An 18,537-nucleotide genomic window follows, 5' to 3' on the forward strand; every position below is an offset into this window, starting at 1 on the left:
TTTTATATTAATATAGTAAAATGCTCTATAATGGATTAAAACAAAACATAATTGAACTCTACAGCAGCAGAAGAGAAGAGAGCAGATTCTGTTTTGTATTTACCTGCATTATTCTCATGAATCCACGATGACGTCTGATTACCAAAAATATTTGCGGCCACACAGTAATAACTTTCTGTATCTGTCTCATTGGTCATCTTGAAGCTGTAAATCTCTCCTTCAGATACTTTCATGGGTCCATCTGTGCTGCTCTTGAACCAGGTGAAGCTGCTGACGGGAGGCTTGGCTCTGCTGGAGCAGGTGAGATTCACCGAGCTGCCTGCTGACACCAAACTTGATGGACTGATGGATGCTGAGGTGTCTTTAGGAGCATCTGAGGAGAAAGTGACAGATTTTATTCATCAGAAACAGCTGACATGAATCATGACGTGCTGACAGGATCCAGTAACAAACTCTGGTCGTCTCACATGAAACATTGAGAGTCACTTCTGTCTCTGCTGTCTTGAAATCTCCTTCATTCACAGGATATCTGGCAGAGCAGCTGATGTTGTTTCCATCATGTGAGTCTGACAGAGTGACGGTCTCCTGGATTTTAGTTGTAAAGGTTCCATCTGTGTTTTCCTCCATGTTGTTGTGAGAGTCTTGTTGGAGAGTCCAGATGAGTTGAGGAGGGGAGTGTGGACAGGGAGTGAAAGCTGAGCAGGTGATAGTGACAGACTTCTTCTCCTTCAGATCACCTGAGATTTCAATTCTGGGTTTCCAAGGAGAATCTGTGGTTTCAGATGAAACAGATTTTACACAGTAATATAAAGCACATTTACTAGACACTAGACAAATAACAAAGACTTGGCCAAACACTGTAAATTATTTGAACCTACACATAAAAAAGTGATGATAAATGTGAAGGATTGAAGATATTAAAATCAAATATTGTTTAATGTATACTGTGTCCCAGCAGGATCTTCACTGATACTGCTGATAATCCTACAGTTCATGTTTAATTTCACAGTGAAGATTATATTCATGGTGTTTGCTCTTTTAAATTAAAACTTCTCCTTAATTCACATTTTATTCTGAACAATAATATAATAGATTAATAAAAACAAAGCTTTGTTACCTTTAACTGTTATTTGAAGAGGATCACAAACAGCTGTTGCCCTGAACGGCCAGTTCTCAATTCTGAAGAAGTATTTGTCTGAATGATTTGTACTTAAATTAGAGAACAGAGTGGTGCAGTTTGTTTCTTTCAAGTTTCCAGTAATTTTCATTGGATATTTGGAAACTTTCACACTACTGTTGAAAACTACATTATGTTGACTGGTCCGGATATCAGCATGATTTTTAATCCACACTCCAAAGGTTTCTCTTGTGCTGTTAAATGATGATGTCGATGGTGTCGATGGTTTTGGTGTAAAAGAACAAGGGATTTGCAAACAGGATCCACTCAGTGCTTCCATCTGCTTTGGTGCTGTGATGTCGAGGTCTGTATGATCAAGACAATCAGCCAAAACACCTGTAAAATCAGAAGAATGATTAATACAAGTTCTTTATATATAAACTACAATCCTGCAACATGTATGAGTCCTTTAAAAAAATGTCCTTTCAAATATTAGAAAGTTTGAATGATGCGAGTCTGTAAATAAAAGTGAGTGAACAAACAGCTCACCTGGAAGAAAGAAGACACTCAGTAACATGTTGACTGTCACCACGTTCACAGACAGAGCTGCCAGGAAATTCATCTCCAGACTGGAAAAAGAAGAAAACCATGTTGTATTTTAGTGTCTTAATCAAAGAACAATTTTAACAAAGTATTGACATTTTTAAAGCAACATCAAATTCAGACGTTCAAACCAGAAAATTTCCCCAAACAACCAGATGTTTGCTTTAGAAATGGCGATTACTAACATCTGTTGAAAGTTTTCAAAATTTCAAAATCTAAATCACCCAAATTCACTTCTACCGAATGAATCTGCAGCTCAAACGGAGAAAGAAGTTGAGCTGATCAGCCGCCGATCAAATAACCAACTTCCCTGTTTGTTTGCTGTCATGTAAAAGCAAAGAGACTTGTTGTTCTACGAAGTCTTCATCCTTCCTGCTCCGACTCTGTCAAAGAGGAAGTCACCTTTTTGGGGCATCTTGAGCTCAGCAGGGTGTGAATGACGTATTCATTCTCAAACATGGTTTTAATCACATGTCTGACCTTCATCTGTCTGCTGAATAGTAGATTTAACAGTCAGATGTGTAATATGTTGAACATGTTTAGTTTAGTTTGAACGAACTGCTGTTTCTTCTGCAGGAAATCTGTTTTAACATGAATGTAACTTGTGTTGCTTTTTAAACTCTGCTAACTAAAGAAGATTTATATTTGTAGTTCCCTGTTAACTATTGATGATTACAAGGATGACAGATTATAAATGATTGAACTATGAACATTTCAATGTCTCCTGGTGACACAAACTGCTGACTTTAGTTTAAATGGCATCAAATCAAAGAAAACAAAACTCTCGTTGATGCGAAGTCATCATCATTCATCCAACCACTTCTCTATGACACCTACACACACACGCACACACACACACACACACACACACACGCACACACACACACAATTTATACTTGACAACATTTTAGTATCAAAACTACATTAAACTTACACCACACCGACTCACTGAACACCTGAGCACCGAGGATTCATGTCTGTCAGCAGATCAGTCAGTAAATGTACACTTCTTCTTCTTCTTCATGCTCTTCATCACCAACATGTACTTTTAACTGTCCTGTTGTCAATTATTGTAAACAAAGAAACACAAAGTGAGGAAATTGTTTTAACCTTAAATTTATTGAAAAAAAAAACGTGAATAGAAGACAAAACATACCAAATTTACACATTATTGATGAAGGTAGGTAGGTAGGTAGGTATGGTAGGTATTTACTTTATTAATCCCTGAGGGGAAATTTTTTTGCTACAGCAGCATACAGAAGCAATAAAATAATAATAGAAATAATAGAATAAAATAATAGAATAGAATATAATAATAGAAAAGCAATAAAATAGCAGTAAATAGCAGTAAAAAAACATAAATATAAAATGCACAGTATATACAGTACAGTATATATCTATATATATTATATACAAACAAACCAAGAAACACAGTCAACAGTGTTTTTGTTGTGTGATGGATTTTGCCAGAGGTGAGTTATTGTACAGTCTTATTGTGGTCGGCAGGAATGATCTCCTGTATCTGTCCTTGAGACAGCGGAGCTGGAGGAGTCTTTTGGAGAAAGTGCTCCGCTGTCCCTGCAGCAGGTGGTGGAGAGGGTGGTCAGGATGATCCAATATGGATAATAGTTTGTTCAGCGTCCTCCTCTCCACCACCTTTTCCAGGCTGTCCAGTTTGTAGCCGATGATGGAGCCGGCCTTCTTAACCAGTTTATTTAAGTCTGTTGGTGTCTCCGGCTCCAACGCTGCTCCCCCAGCAGACCACAGTGAAGTACAGTGCACTGGCCACAACAGACTGGTAGAACATCTCCAACATCTTGCTGCACACATTGAAGGATCGAAGTTTCCTCAAGAAAAAGAGTCGACTCATCACCTTCTTGTAGACAGCGTTGATGTTGGTCTTCCAGTTCAGTCTGTTGTCATGGAGACACCCAGGTACTTGTACTCCTCAACCATGTCCACCTCCTCTCCCAGAACTCTCAGCGGTTGTGGAGCCGTCGTCTTCCTCCTGAAGTCGACCACCATCTCTCTGGTCTTGGCCACGTTCAGGAGCAGGTGATTTCTTCCCACCAACACCACAAAGTCCTCCACTACTGCCCTGTACTCGTCCTCCCGTCCATCCCTTATACACCCGACCACTGCAGAGTCATCAGAGAACTTCTGCAGATGGCAGGACTCTGAGTTGTACTGGAAATCAGTGGTGTATAAGGTGAACAGGAAGGGGGACAAAACAGTTCCCTGAGGCGCTCCAATACCACTGACCACCGTATCAGACAGCACACTGCCCAGACGGACAAACTGTGGTCTGCCTGTCAGGTAGTCATTGATCCAGGAGACGGTGGACGCGTCCACCCCCACCACCCGCAGCTTCTCACTCAGCAGCAGTGGTTGGATGGTGTTGAATGCACTGGAGAAATCAAAGAAAGTGATTCTCACAGATTCACCGGTTCCATCCAGGTGAGACTGAGCTCGTTGCAGCAGGTAGATGATGGCGTCGTCCACTCCCACACGAGGCTGGTACGCAAATTGCAGCGGGTCCAGAGAAGATTTCACCAGCGGCCTGAGGTGGGCCAAGACCAGCGTCTCCAGCACCTTCATCACATGAGATGTGAGGGCAACCGGTCGGTAGTCGTTGAGGCCAGATGGAGTCGTCTTCTTCAGTACAGGAACCAGGCAGGACGTCTTCCACAGCACCGGGACCTCCTCCTGCTTCAGGCTCAGGTTGAAGAGGTGTTGTAGGACCTCAGCCAGCTGGACGGCGCAGGTCTTCAGGACCACGGGGCTGACGCCATCAGGTCCTGCAGCCTTGCGCTGGTGGATTCTCTCCAGCTGTCTCCTAACCTGGCCAGTCGTCACAGAGAGGGGGGGGGGGGGTGTCGATGGAGGAAGAGCCCTTTGAGATTGAGGGCTCTATGCAGTTCACCAGGGGGCGCAGAGGGGGGAGGGAGGGAGGCAGCAGAGGTGTTTGGGAGGTGTGAGGTGTGGAGGAGACAGATGAGAGTGGTGAACTGAACCTGTTGAAGAAACAGTTTAGCTCATTGGACCTCTCCAGGGAGCCCCCTGGTTGTTCCTCTCCAGGTTCCCCCTGGTTGTTCCTCTCCAGGTTCCCCCTGGTTGTTCCTCTCCAGGTTCCCCCTGGTTGTCTCTCTCTCCCCTTGAAGCCAGTAATCCCCTTCATACCGGTCCACACCTCCCTCACGTTGTTCTGCTGGACTTTGGCCTCCAGCTTCCTCCTGTAGGAGTCCTTGCACTCCTTGAGCTTCTCCTTCAGGTGGCGCTGCACTCTCCTGAGCTCCTCCCTGTCCCCAGACCTGAAGGCTGCTTTCTTCTTATTAAGAAGCACTTTCAGGTCACTGGTGATCCAGGGTTTATTGTTGGGGAAGCAGTGTACAGTCCGGGATGGTACGGTGGTGTGTTCACAGAATTTGATGTATTCTGTGATACAGTCCGTCATGCTGTTGATGTCCTCCCATGTGGTCCACACAGCACATCCCAGTCCGTGGACTCAAAGCAGTCCTGCAGGGCTTCTTTAGCCTCCTGTGTCCACCTCCTCACAGTCCTGGTGGTCACAGGCTGCCTCTGCACCAGAGGAACATACTTGGGAGTCAGCAGGACCAGGTTGTGATCTGATCTACCAAGGGGGGGAAGGGCAGTAGTACTGTATGCACCATGGCATTAGCATACAGTAGGTCCAGAGTTTTATTGTCCCGGGTGGGGCAGTTCACATACTGGTGCAAAGTTGGCAGTACTTTATCCAGACTGGTTAAAGTCTCCAGTAACTGCCAAAAATGCACCGGGATGCTTAGTCTGCAGTTTAGCCACAGTGGAGTAGATGGTGTCCACTGCTGCCTCTACGTCAGCTGATGGAGGAACATACACAGCGATAACAATGGCGGACGTGAACTCCCTCAGTAAATAATAAGGACGCATCCCCACGACTAGAAGTTCAATGTCCGGGATACAGAAACGTTCCTTCACACACACACGTGGTCGGGATTACACCACCTCTCGTTCACATAGACTGCAATCCCTCCACCTTTCTTCTTGCCGCTCCGAACAACGTCTCCGTCCGCCCGAACAGTCCTGAAGCCGGGTACGGCCGCGCTGTGGTCCGGGAGATGTGAGTGCAGCCACGTCTCGGTGAAACACATGATGCTGCCCTCCCGGTACTCTCTCTGGGTCTTTACCAGCGCCGAGCTCGTCCGTCTTGTTAACCAACGACCTCACGTTCCCCATTAAGATCTCCGGTACCGATGGTTTATATTTCCTCCTTTCCGCCTTCAGCTGAGCTCCAGCTCTGCAACCCCGACGTCTTCTCCGAAGTTCATCGGGGATCTCAGGCCTCTCTCCGGGCAGCAGCAGTAGAGGTCTACTCAGCGATCAGCTGATCACGAGAGTAAACAATAACAGAGCCCCCAGCCAGAAACGTGGAAAAATTACGGTCCATTGTCTGACCGTTAACTTAACACACAAGAGAAAGAAAAAACAACAACTCCGAAGAGAGAAGAAAGGTTTAAAAAATACTAATAAACAACACACTCGGGGAGGAGCTGCTGCAACAGGCTGCTGCTCGCGCTATGCCATCTACAACAACGCCCCGCTTCATGGACCCATATTTAACATGCCCTCACACATCCCACCTGTAAGTACCTCCTGTTATTTCAAGCACTGGTCGACATATGCACTCAGGATGTTTGAGGCTAAAGTTTGTCCGGCCCGGGTTTCTTGTTAACTGATAACAGAGAAACGGCGGTTTGGACATAGAGCAAGACATCCAAAATGGAGGCCTAACCATAGTCTGGTTACGGCCTTAAAGGCGAGATGAAACAGTCAAATTAGATAAGCTTTGTAAATGGGATATGGTTGACCATAATATTATATAATTCTTAATGTGATAATGGTAATACTCCAACTAATTACATATGATGCACATTACATACACGACTAAAAGCGGCTGCATTTTATACAGAATTTGAATCTCACTGAAGTGAGAGATGATTTTTTTTTTTTGACTGAATATTTGAAGGTTAACTAACTATATTGCTTATTTTTTAATGTTCTTCAGTTAATGGGAAAAAAAATTCCAGTATTTTTGTCATATTGTCAAGAATGTAAATAGTATTATTAATTTTGAAATGCCACTTGTTTGTTTTCCAGTATCAGGGAGGGATGCTGCCACAGTTGCAGGTGTGTTATAACCAGCACATGATGACGGCGCCTCCACAGAACCCGGCTCTCTATATGGGCGCCATGAATGGTCCAGCCGGTTCTGCAGGTTGCTCTTCCTGGCCCACCGGCTCAGTACAGTCTGCTGTGCCCAACACACCCCAGGTGACCAGCTGGCCTATGCCACCTGAGGTCGACCCATGTAATCGCCTCGGTGCCCTTAATCCGCCAACTGTTCCCCCGTCAACAATGTTGGCAACAATATTGGCTTCGAGAGCAGAGATGTGAGCAACCATAACTCCTTCAATCCTGCCATGATGTACAACCCCAGCCTGTAGTGAATTTTTGAGCTCACCAGTGTACACGCTTTTCTGTAAATATCATCTGACTTGTATACAAGAATCTCCTCTAGAAGTTTCCTGACTTGTAATTGAGAGGTAATTTTTATCCTGCCACATAGGCCTTGTTCTAACTTGTGTTTTACTGAATTTTATTGTAAACTTTTTTTTTTGAACTTTGAACTTTTTTTTAAACTTTTGTGTTTCCTTAACGTAGGTCACTGTGTTTTTTTTGCCCTTAAGGTCAATAGACGTGTCCAAGTTAGATGGATCTTTTTTTTTTTTTTTTTTTAACGTGTCAAGTAGTTGCAGTTGCTGACTATGTAATGCTCATTAATTTGTAATCACTGAATTGGAATGACAAACAAATACATTTGCCAAAAAAAATAAAAAATATATATTTGCCAAAAAAATACATACTACACAATAAGTGTGAGACTTGTCTTTTTTGTTGTTGAAATGTGATTCATGTTGGCAGGGTATAAATACATTTCCAGAAGATAGGAGACAAAAAAGATGTTTGCTGACAAATGTATTGAAAAGCATTTTATTGAAAAGACTATTTACATCAGAACCAAATTCACAGTCAGTGGTGACCTTAGAATACAATTACAATATTGCTCCCATCACCAACAGCTCTTCAACCTACCAGGCATTGTTCCTCTTATCTACTGCAGGGCTGGTGCAAAACAATGTTATATTGGAACAGGCTGCTATGGTCAAGTGTGTGTGAAGGAAGAGGGTGGGGGTGGGGGGGGGGAGTATCGGAGCAAGTAACAACACTTGCTGCATAATTGATCAAAACTACAGTGAGTCATCTGTCTCAATAGTTGGTTAATATGGGGACTATAGAACATTTAGCTCCTGTCCTGCTTATATAGATACTGAAGTAGCAACCAGAGCAGGTGATGTCACACTGCATCGTACAATGTATTCAATGCATTCACTTGTGTATCATACATTTCACCCATTCACTCCTGATGAGATAAAATCATCCCTTTGTCATAAAATATTCCATTTTATCCTTAAAATCCATGATGATCTCACCACCCCAATTGTCCTTCATTTGTCCGTCCACCCAGCTATCCCTTATTCAAAAATGACGGTAGTTCAACTCCCTTCAAATCAAGGTAAAGGCCCCTGTGTCTCCTCCCGTTAACACAATAGGAGGTGTTTGTTGTGTGTGAGTGAAAGAGCAAAAGAAAACAATGAAGATTGTCCATGTGTGCGATGAGGAAATATGTTTACAGCTGTGTGTGTGTGTGTGTGTGTGTGTGTGTGTGTGTGTGTGTGTGTGTGTGTGTGTGTGTGTGTGTGTGTGTGTACATATGTCTAATCCATCTTGAGACTCCGGTAGATGTAACGGATAAATGCCAGTGAGGCCCAGAAGGACACGCTGCCCAGCATCAGTGAGAAGACGAGCGCTGTGAGCAGAGAGTAGCCGAAGAACTCTGTGCTCTGCACCAGGCCGCTCATAGACGACCGATTCCTATAGTAGAAAACCGAGTAGACGAAGATGAAGAGGCCGGTTGAGCCGGTGCTGAGCACGCTCCGCCACCACCACCGGTAGTCCTCGCCTGACAGCAGGAAGTAGGTCAGCGCCACCGAGATGCAGGCACCCACTGAGACGAGGATGGCGAAGACGCACAGCAGGATGCCATAGAGGGTGTAGTGCTCTCTGCCCCAAACGGTGGTGAAGATGTAGTACAGCTCCACAGAGATGGCACTGTGGGCAAGAATTCATGCAAAGTAGGCTTTAGTGTGAGAATCTGGAAATTAACAGGCAATATTTTCGTTTTTATTTGTGTGGTTCAATAGTATGAATAATAATCTAAAATGATCAGCCATGACGACACAAACCTATCACTTTGAAGTTTTACTCTCTTAAGCATCTTTCTGAAGCACTACCAACAACAGGCTGCTTTTTGTCTTTGCTTTTAAGATGCAATGATATGAACGACCCTCTCTCCTGATTGGCTGACTTTTGAGTGGCACACGTCCCGGCCAATCACAGATTTTCTTCGATCTTGTTGCTTGCCAAGAACTCCACAGAATGATCGCCTTGTTTTCTTCCACATTAAATTTGGAAAGTGGGCCACACTGAGGATTGACAAGTGACATGATCACAAACTTGTGAAAAAGTTTCTGGATACGAGCGGTGTGTATTTCTCAGTGGACTGACAGTTTTGATGTTTTCACTCTATTTGTAGATGTAGCTTTTTAATATAAAAAAAGAAAAAAGCATCGGAAATCTAAATTTATACAAATATATATGATACAAAACGGGTCCTTTAAATATGAATAAAGAGTATAAGTTATGAATGAACTTTAAATAGTTCATAAATAATTTGAAGCCCTAAACATGTTGTCTTTTAATCAAATTTGTTAACTTTGCTCTTCATCTTTTTATTTCCTTGCCCTTCAACTGTGCACTCTTGAGAGGAAATACTAAATGCTATTCAATTTTCTGGGCTCACCTGAAGGGTAGGAAGCCGCCGATGGCCATGTGTACGACCGGGTGTTTGTACCAGGGCTGTGTGGGAATCTGCCGGGGGATGTTACGCGTGCGGCACGGCGCCTGGAAGCTGCCAGCTCGGTTCTTTCCCACAATGCCGCCGGTGACGGTGAGGGGGAAGCCCACCAGCACCCAGGCGCCCAGCAGGAGGAGCACGGTGGTGGCCGGCAGAGCCTGCGTGGAGCCGCTCCACCAGTGGATCGAGTTCACTACACTCCAGGTGAGGAACAGAGGAGCTGCAGGAACAAATGACCGAGTGAAAACAAGACCAGCATTGATTTTAATCAGTCCACGTACCGCTGCCTCAAAGTGTTGCAGAGCTGTCTAAAATGTAACGACAAAAAATGGATCCATTACTTGGTAAAGCAGAAGTTGAACTGGCCTGAAGGAATTTGTTTTCAAATAACTTTCTGTTTCTAAAGTACCAGAAAAGAAAGCGCGAATGCTGTTAAAACATTATAGATAAATAAATAATGAACTGAGCAGGCTTGTCATATTGCACAGTTAATTATTAAATACCGCAATAACAAACAAGAGGTGCTCTACCTAGCCAGCCAAAAACTCCAACTGAAAATATGAGAAGAAGTAATCCTTTACGTCTGGTAAAGTCAGTTTATCGCCGATACTTTAAAGTAAAAGGAAAAGCCTTTGAGACAGGCCTTGTGATATTGGGCTATAATAAACTCTAACATTCATCACACTTGTTAATCCTCAATGATACGTACAATGCCTGTGGTGAGTCAATGAATAACCTGTGAAAACATTGATAAGTAAAAGAACATTTAGAGCTACAACTGCACTACTGAAGTTTTAGAAACATATTTATGAAGGAACAGATTCAGAACATCCCACTTCTTGCTTAAGACAATCTAGCAAGGTGCATCCATGTCTTTTATTTCCTCTTCTAAAACAAGGCGTGACACACACACACACACACACACACACACACACACACACACACACACACACACTGCAAACAAACACTTGCAGCACTTTCACAGCCTCTTAATAGGATGCAGTTCATTTCATTTCCACTGGAGGTCACTGTCCGTTCTGTGCCCGTTAACACAGAGCTTTTTATTTGATTAGCCAATCACATCTTTTAGAAGGACGTATCCTACCTAGCAACGGTGTCAGCTACATCTCACTAAGATAAGGGTTTCAGAGTTGCTCTAAGAAGTTTACTAACTCACTCTTAAGACCACTTTGCTCAACATTTTTTTGAAGTTTGGAGCTCGCTGAGAGGAACTGTTTGTGAAGATCAGACACAGTATGAACTGAGATAAACAGCAGACAGCAGATAAGTTCTGGATCCAATCTCTCACATTAAACAACACTATGAACGCTGAAGGTAGAACAAACTGTCCTCTTTTTACACAGGAAGCTCGACACCCTGCGCTCACCCCAACTCCCGCTTCTGCGCCCCGGCGGCTCAGTGTCCCATCATCGACCCCCAGTGGGAGAGCGAGGAGGGCGTTCCCATTGACGCCATCATCTTCGGTGGCAGGAGGCCTGAAGGTTGGTGTCGACGACACAGATGAAGAGGTTTTTTTACTTTGACCTCGTATTAGAATTAGAGGGAAAAAGAAGCAGTAAAAATGTGGAGAATCCTTCTTTTCTTTCTTTGTTTCTACAGGTAGATTATTTCTAATTAGACAGTTTTTATATCCTGGAAAAGCTTTTGAAGTGACTTCAAGTATTTAAGTACACTGTGCACGGTCTGCCTGATGCAACACGATGTTTCTGTCTTCTTCTTTAACGTAATATAAGTTTGAGTCATTACAGCATAAACACCAGTTTCATATCAGCACAAGAACATTTATAACGGACAGAAGCTGTGCAGTAAACATGATGAAATGCTGATGTTGTCAGGAGTCCCTCTGGTCTACGAGTCTTTCAACTGGCAGCACGGTGTGTTCGTCGGAGCCTCGATGAGGTCAGAGGTCACAGCAGCTGCTGAGCATAAAGGTACGAAAATCCACATGATGCTCTGTTGAGCTTCAGGTTGATCCAGAATCCTTCTGTTGATGATGTATTTTAAGACAATGGTCAGACACGGACTTTAAATGAACTTTTCATGAATCAAACGAGCTCGACGTCAATCTAAAAACCTGCAGAGGTTTCTTCACCCGTGAAGCTAAAAAGTTCATTTTAAATAATCATTTTACATTTGACAACCTGTTTTTACACATTTTGGATACATGCATGATTGTATCTCGCTCTGAGTTGTATTGTTTCCTTTCACCTCTCCAGGGACTGCAGATAGAAATGAGCTCGTAGCTAGATGTGGTACAAAGCATCTTTTTGAGATGAATGTATTTTGTACATGCTCCCTCTTATAAATAAACTCAATAAACTAAACTGAAGCTTCATCACATTTACAAAGTATTCAACTGTTTTTGCTTCAGGCAAGATGATCACGCACGACCCCTTCGCCATGCGTCCGTTCTTCGGCTACAACTTTGGCGACTACCTCGCTCACCGGCTGAGCATGCAGAGCCGAAAGGCGCCGACTCACCTGCCCAAGATCTTCCACGTCAACTGGTTCAGGAAAGACCCGGCGAGCGGCGCCTTCCTCTGGCCCGGCTTCGGCGAAAACGCCCGCGTGCTGGAGTGGATCTTCAAGCGCTGCGGCAGGGAGAGGGAGGACGAGGCGGCCAAGAAGAGCATCATCGGCTGGCTGCCGGTCGACGGCGCCATCGAAACCAAAGGCCTCGGCGGCAAGGTGGATATGGGCGCCCTGTTCGACGTGCCCGAGCCTTTCTGGCAGAAGGAGACCAAGGAGCTGAGAGCCTACTTCACCCAGCAGGTCGGAGCCGACCTGCCGGCTCAGGTGGAGGCCGAGCTGAAGGCGCTGGAGGACAGAGTGCACAGTTAAAACCCTGCTGACAGGAAGTACAGCAGAAGAAGGGAGGGAGACACAGGAGTCGGATCAGAACCAGAGCCACTGACCGGGTTTACATACAGAGAGAAATGTGGAGCTTAGAAAGGCTTTTTACAGGTGAGCATCAAAACTGATGACCAGGTGGAGATACAAGCCACAAACATGGCAGCAGCTCCTATAAGAGCCTCGCTGCTCAGCCAGAATAATACAGAACTTATTCAATCACTAGTTAACCTTCTCTGTGCATGAAAACTCAGTCCGTGACCGCTGCCCTTCTCTGCATGAAGAGAAATCTGTTAGGAAAACCAAATGTACACTGCAACACCAACCTTACTTCACACTAATGCTGCAACACTTTGAGGGACCGGTGGCTGCGAGGGACGTGAATGTTCGGGTTTCCCAGAGAGAGAAGCTCATGTCACTACCTCCATTCATTCACAACTCCCGGCGTGGTGCTGGAGTACAATCAACCTCGTAGTGCCTTTTTGAACCAGGCAGCGTCCAGGCTGCGAGTGTTTACAGGCTGACGACCAAAGACCTTTTTTAAGGTTAAATTCTGAAAGGGCAGATAAAGTTTGAACACTTTTACTAAATAAACGTTTTGAATTACATTTTCAATACGTTATCAACTGAGTCTCACCAGATATTGCCCTTTATTTTAAATTGAGTGTGATATTACAAAAATAAAAGTGAGAACATTGTAGTCCAGGACTCCTATGAATTCTTCATCTCACCACTTTTGTAATGTTTGTGATTAAACTGTAAGATTTCAGGTGATGTTTACTCACAATATGTGAAATGTTGGACCAATAAATGCAACTGAGATTACTTGGAATTTTGTTTTGCAGTTGTATGCCAAGATTTTTATTACAGTGCAATGAATAAACATCTTCAAAAGCGGAAGCAGTAACTTCTTTATTTTTGCAGTAGTTTAACACGTTTTTTTTTTTTTTAAAGGATGTAGCGGCACAAAAACAGTAAAAATAACATATTTAAACTAAATCTCATCTTTCACATCGTTGCTTTTTGTTATTTATATTTAAGTTCCCTGTTTACAGCTTTAAGACTTTTATTTCTGGTGTACATGTGAGATGCAGATTACTTATTGCAGTACAACAGCTGTACGAAGTCTGAACACAAATATGAACTGTGATATTATCATAACTGACTGAAGCCTGTGAGCTGCAGGGCGTTAAGGGCCTGTTAACATCAACATCTTGAAAAAGCAAAAAGTAAAGTTACAGTATGAGATCCCCAAACTGAAATCAGTTTGTCTTCACTTGAGCGTAGAGCTCCTCTGGACCACCAGCTGTGTGCGTAACGCTCCTCTCTACCTTCAACACTTGGACCTGTGCGTACACCGTCTCCTGCTGCTGTCCGCCGTCCTGCACTGAGACGGTGAGACGTTCAGGTCTCGGCCTGGAGAAGCTGACATCTTCATAATGGATCTCCTCCTGTTTTATATTGACCGGCACTTGAAGAGCAAACTCCTCCCTTGTTTGACTCTGAGGGGAAAATGTACTGAATTAGAAATGTTGGGAGATGAATCCGTCATCATCAGGTCCGATGTATCAACTGCATCAATGCTTCTGTTGCATTTCACTGTAAATGGGTCAGAAATTAGAGAGCTAATGTCATATTTGTTTAATTAACACACCTCACAGTTATTTAATATTTGGTTCAAACAGCTGATGAACATCGACCTGCTCTTCAATGGTTTGCAGTTAGTTACTGAGCAAATTTAAAGGACTTCTGCTGGTGTATACATCTGGCCTGGTGCGAACCCGAACCTATTTCACTGCATGAATACAGGTCTGCAAACAACCCCGATGGTTTGTAGTTGTTCCATCCAGAGTTGGCGGAGACCTCGGGTTAATTTCAACCAATCAGCTTGCGCCTCAACCGGCCGCCACTCATACGCACTAACGACTTGCTAACAGGCTGTTGTGTCACATTTTCTATTTCTCTGCTCAGTAACCTCAATAATGTTCTGCTTACTATTCAAGTCATTTACATTCGTAGAGTGCAATTAAAACAGTGCAGCACTGTACAACAAAAAGTTTTGCATTTTCTCACCTGAGTCTGTTGACGAGTTGAATATTTGGACCTGAACCAGCTGGAAAACATGAGAGAGCTGTCATAGTAATTATATATAGAGTGAGAGAGTAAAGGCTGGTATAAAACATACATTATTCAACGTACATCAGTGACAAACATCTTATTGAAATCAACTGGTGGAGGTTGTGGGGGAAACTAAAGGAGGACTGACGTTTATAAATCAAACAGCAAGTCGCCTACAAAAAACAACTTCCATGATATGTTTGTTTGATGGTAAACAAATTTAATGTGAGGAACCAAATTTCCATATCACCTATTTATGATGCTCTCACCTTAAACACCTTCATCATTCAGATGCTTTAATTTATGATACTTACCAAATACAGACAACCAGTAGGAGAATAATGACAGTGCTCCCTGTAATAAGTAGAAGCCATATTGGAAAGCTCCCTGTTCCTGGAAAAATGAGACTAAGTGACTAAAAGAATACAGACAAAATACTTGGAAGAGTTAATAGATTTATATAAATAAATTGGGTTTTCACCGATTTTATATTACTATAGTAAAATACTCTAAAATGGATTAAAACAAAACATAATTGAACTATACAGCAGCAGAAGAGAAGAGAGCAGATTCAGTTCTGCATTTACCTGCATTATTCACTTGAATCCACGATGACGTCTGATTACCAAAAATATTTGCGGCCACACAGTAATAACTTTCTGTATCTGTCTCATTGGTCATCTTGAAGCTGTAAATCTCTCCTTCAGCTACTTTCATGGGTCCATCTGTGCTGTTCTTGAACCAGGTGAAGCTGCTGACGGGAGGCTTGGCTCTGCTGGAGCAGGTGAGATTCACCGAGCTGCCTGCTGACACCAAACCTGATGGACTGATGGATGCTGAGGTGTCTTTAGGAGCATCTGAGGAGAAAGTGACAGATTTTATTCATTAGAAACAGCTGACATGAATCATGACGTGCTGACAGGATCCAGTAACAAACTCTGGTCGTCTCACATGAAACATTGAGAGTCACTTCTGTCTCTGCTGTCTTGAAATCTCCTTCATTCACAGGATATCTGGCAGAGCAGCTGATGTTGTTTCCATCATGTGAGTCTGACAGAGTGACGGTCTCCTGGATTTTAGTTGTAAAGGTTCCATCTGTGTTTTCCTCCATGTTGTTGTGAGAGTCTTGTTGGAGAGTCCAGGTGAGTTGAGGAGGGGAGTGTGGACAGGGAGTGAAAGCTGAGCAGGTGATAGTGACAGACTTCTTCTCCTTCAGATCACCTGAGATTTCAATTCTGGGTTTCCAAGGAGAATCTGTGGTTTCAGATGAAACAGATTTTACACAGTAATATAAAGCACATTTACTAGACACTAGACAAATAACAAAGACTTGGCCAAACACTGTCAATTATTTGACCCTACACGTAAAAAAGTGATGATAAATGTGAAGGATTGAAGATATAAAAATCAAAGATTGTTTAATGTATACTGTGTCCCAGCAGGATCTTCACTGATACTGCTGATAATCCTACAGTTCATGTTTAATTTCACAGTGTAGATTATATTCATGGTATTTGTTCCTTTAAATTAAAACCTCTTTTGATTTCACTTTTTATTCTGAACAACAATATAATAGATTAATAAAAACAAAACTTTGTTACCTTTAACTGTTATTTGAAGAGGATCACAAACAGCTGTTGACCTGAACGGCCAGTTCTCAATTCTGAAGAAGTATTTGTCTGAATGATTTGTACTTAAATTAGAGAACAGAGTGGTGCAGTTTGTTTCTTTCAAGTTTACAGTAATTTTCATTGGATATTTGGAAACTTTCCCACTATTGTTGAAAACTATGTTATGTTTACTGGTCCAGAAATTTGTATGATTTTTAATCCACACTCCAAAGGTTTCTCTTGTGCTGTTAAATGATGATGTCGATGGTATCGATGGTTTTGGTCTAAAAGAACAAGGGATTTGCAAACAGGATCCACTCAGTGCTTCCATCTGCTTTGGTGCAGTGATGGTGAGGTTTGCACGACAAGCAGCCAAAACACCTGTAAAATCAGAAGGATGATTAACACAAGTTCTTTATATATAAACTACAATCCTGCAACATGTATGAGTCCTTTAAAAAATGTCCTTTCAAATATTAGAAAGTTTGAATGATGCGAGTCTGTAAATAAAAGTGAGTGAACAAACAGCTCACCTGGAAGAAAGAAGACACTCAGTAACATGTTGACTGTCACCACGTTCACAGACAGAGCTGCCAGGAAATTCATCTCCAGACTGGAAAAAGAAGAAAACCATGTTGTATTTTAGTGTCCTAATCAAAGAACAATTTTAACAAAGTATTGACATTTTTAAAGCAACATCAAATTCAGACATTCAAACCAGAAAATTTCCCCAAACAACCAGATGTTTGTGTTAGAAATGACGATTACTAACATCTGTTGAAAGTTTTCAAAATTTCAGATTCTAAATCACCCAAATTGACTTCTTGATGTTACAGTTTCAATTTTACAAAAGCAGCCGGAAATTGATTTGTGATTTATTTCAGTAAAACTAATTCATAAAATTTAAAATGAGTTTTCACTCAGGTGAAAAAATAAAAAAATGTAGTTTTCTTACCGAATGAATCTGCAGCTCAAACGGAGAAAGAAGTTGAGTTGATCAGCCGCCGATCAAATAACCAACTTCCCTGTTTGTTTGCTGTCATGTAAAAGCAAAGAGACTTGTTGTTCCACGAAGTCTTCATCCTTCCTGCTCCGACTCTGTCAAAGAGGAAGTCACCTTTTTGGGGCATCTTGAGCTCAGCAGGGTGTGAATGACGTATTCATTCTCAAACATGGTTTTAATCACATGTCTGACCTTCATCTGTCTGCTGAACAGTAGATTTAACAGTCAGATGTGTAATATGTTGAACATGTTTAGTTTAGTTTGAACGAACTGCTGTTTCTTCTGCAGGAAATCTGTTTTAACATGAATGTAACTTGTGTTGCTTTTTAAACTCTGCCAACTAAAGAAGATTTATATTTGTAGTTCCCTGTTAACTATTGATGATTACAAGGATGACAGATTATAAATGATTGAACTATGAACATTTCAATGTCTCCTGGTGACACAAACTGCTGACTTTAGTTTAAATGGCATCAAATCAAAGAAAACAAAACTCTAGTTGATGCTACGTTTCTTATATTTAAATGAAGTGTGTTTTGCTTTCAGAGCACCTGACGAGCTTGAAGGAAAAATGACTGACTGCAGATCAGATGAGGAATTTGTTGAGGTTTTCTCAGATGTTAATGAGAAATATTAGGAGACAAAGTTGAGAGATGTGAACTTCATGCAGCGCAGAGTTAAAGTGTTTGATTATTTTTCACTTGTCAATAAATTTCAGCCAAAAAACAGAAGCAAAGTCTTTCATATAAATGAATAAAAACCAAATGTGATCAATAGAAATAATTCTTGTGTCGACATGATGAATAAACTTATGAAACAACGTGGCTGCAGTCACAGTGAGAATCCTGCAGAACACAAAGAACCAACTTCCTGTTTACTTGAAGGACTCAACTTATTCTAATGAAGTCATCATCATTCATCCAACCACTTCTCTATGACACCTACACACACACACACATACACACACACACACACACACACACAATTTTAGCTTTAATCAGGTGTTTGTTTCATTGTTAACAGAGACTTATTATCATTAGTCCCATTTGAAGTGTGCACTGAACAGTTGTAGTGTATAAAGTGCCACCTAGTGGTAAACCAAAGCGATGTCATGTTTGGAAATGGGTCGACACGGTTGCATAAAAAAAGATTTCTCGTACTAAAAGTTACTCCAAGTGAC

The 18,537-nt window shown here is 42.3% G+C and overlaps 2 protein-coding genes across 2 annotated transcripts; one reads left to right on the top strand and one right to left on the bottom strand.

The window, feature by feature from the left end:
* Window positions 1-9,277: 9,277 nt before the first annotated feature.
* LOC138199169 (phosphoenolpyruvate carboxykinase [GTP], mitochondrial-like) lies at window positions 9,278-13,451 on the top strand. Its single transcript, XM_069151109.1, has 5 exons — window positions 9,278-9,283; window positions 9,713-9,959; window positions 11,120-11,257; window positions 11,612-11,707; window positions 12,148-13,451. The coding sequence occupies exons 1-5, from the start codon at window positions 9,278-9,280 to the stop codon at window positions 12,615-12,617; spliced, it is 957 nt and encodes a 318-aa protein (XP_069007210.1). The 3' UTR covers window positions 12,618-13,451.
* A 305-nt stretch (window positions 13,452-13,756) lies between these two features.
* LOC138199391 (B-cell receptor CD22-like) lies at window positions 13,757-16,978 on the bottom strand. The gene is made up of 6 exons (XM_069151448.1): window positions 16,888-16,978; window positions 16,346-16,735; window positions 15,332-15,998; window positions 15,059-15,137; window positions 14,700-14,739; window positions 13,757-14,128 (listed from the first exon to the last, which is right to left on the bottom strand). The coding sequence occupies exons 1-3, from the start codon at window positions 16,958-16,960 to the stop codon at window positions 15,592-15,594; spliced, it is 870 nt and encodes a 289-aa protein (XP_069007549.1). The 5' UTR covers window positions 16,961-16,978; the 3' UTR covers window positions 13,757-14,128; window positions 14,700-14,739; window positions 15,059-15,137; window positions 15,332-15,591.
* Between the last annotated feature and the right edge of the window lie 1,559 nt (window positions 16,979-18,537).

This window comes from Embiotoca jacksoni, unplaced genomic scaffold (assembly GCF_022577435.1).
Source record: "Embiotoca jacksoni isolate LCO1_2020_lvr unplaced genomic scaffold, fEmbJac1.0.p SCAF_17, whole genome shotgun sequence".
Taxonomy (NCBI): domain Eukaryota; kingdom Metazoa; phylum Chordata; class Actinopteri; family Embiotocidae; genus Embiotoca; species Embiotoca jacksoni.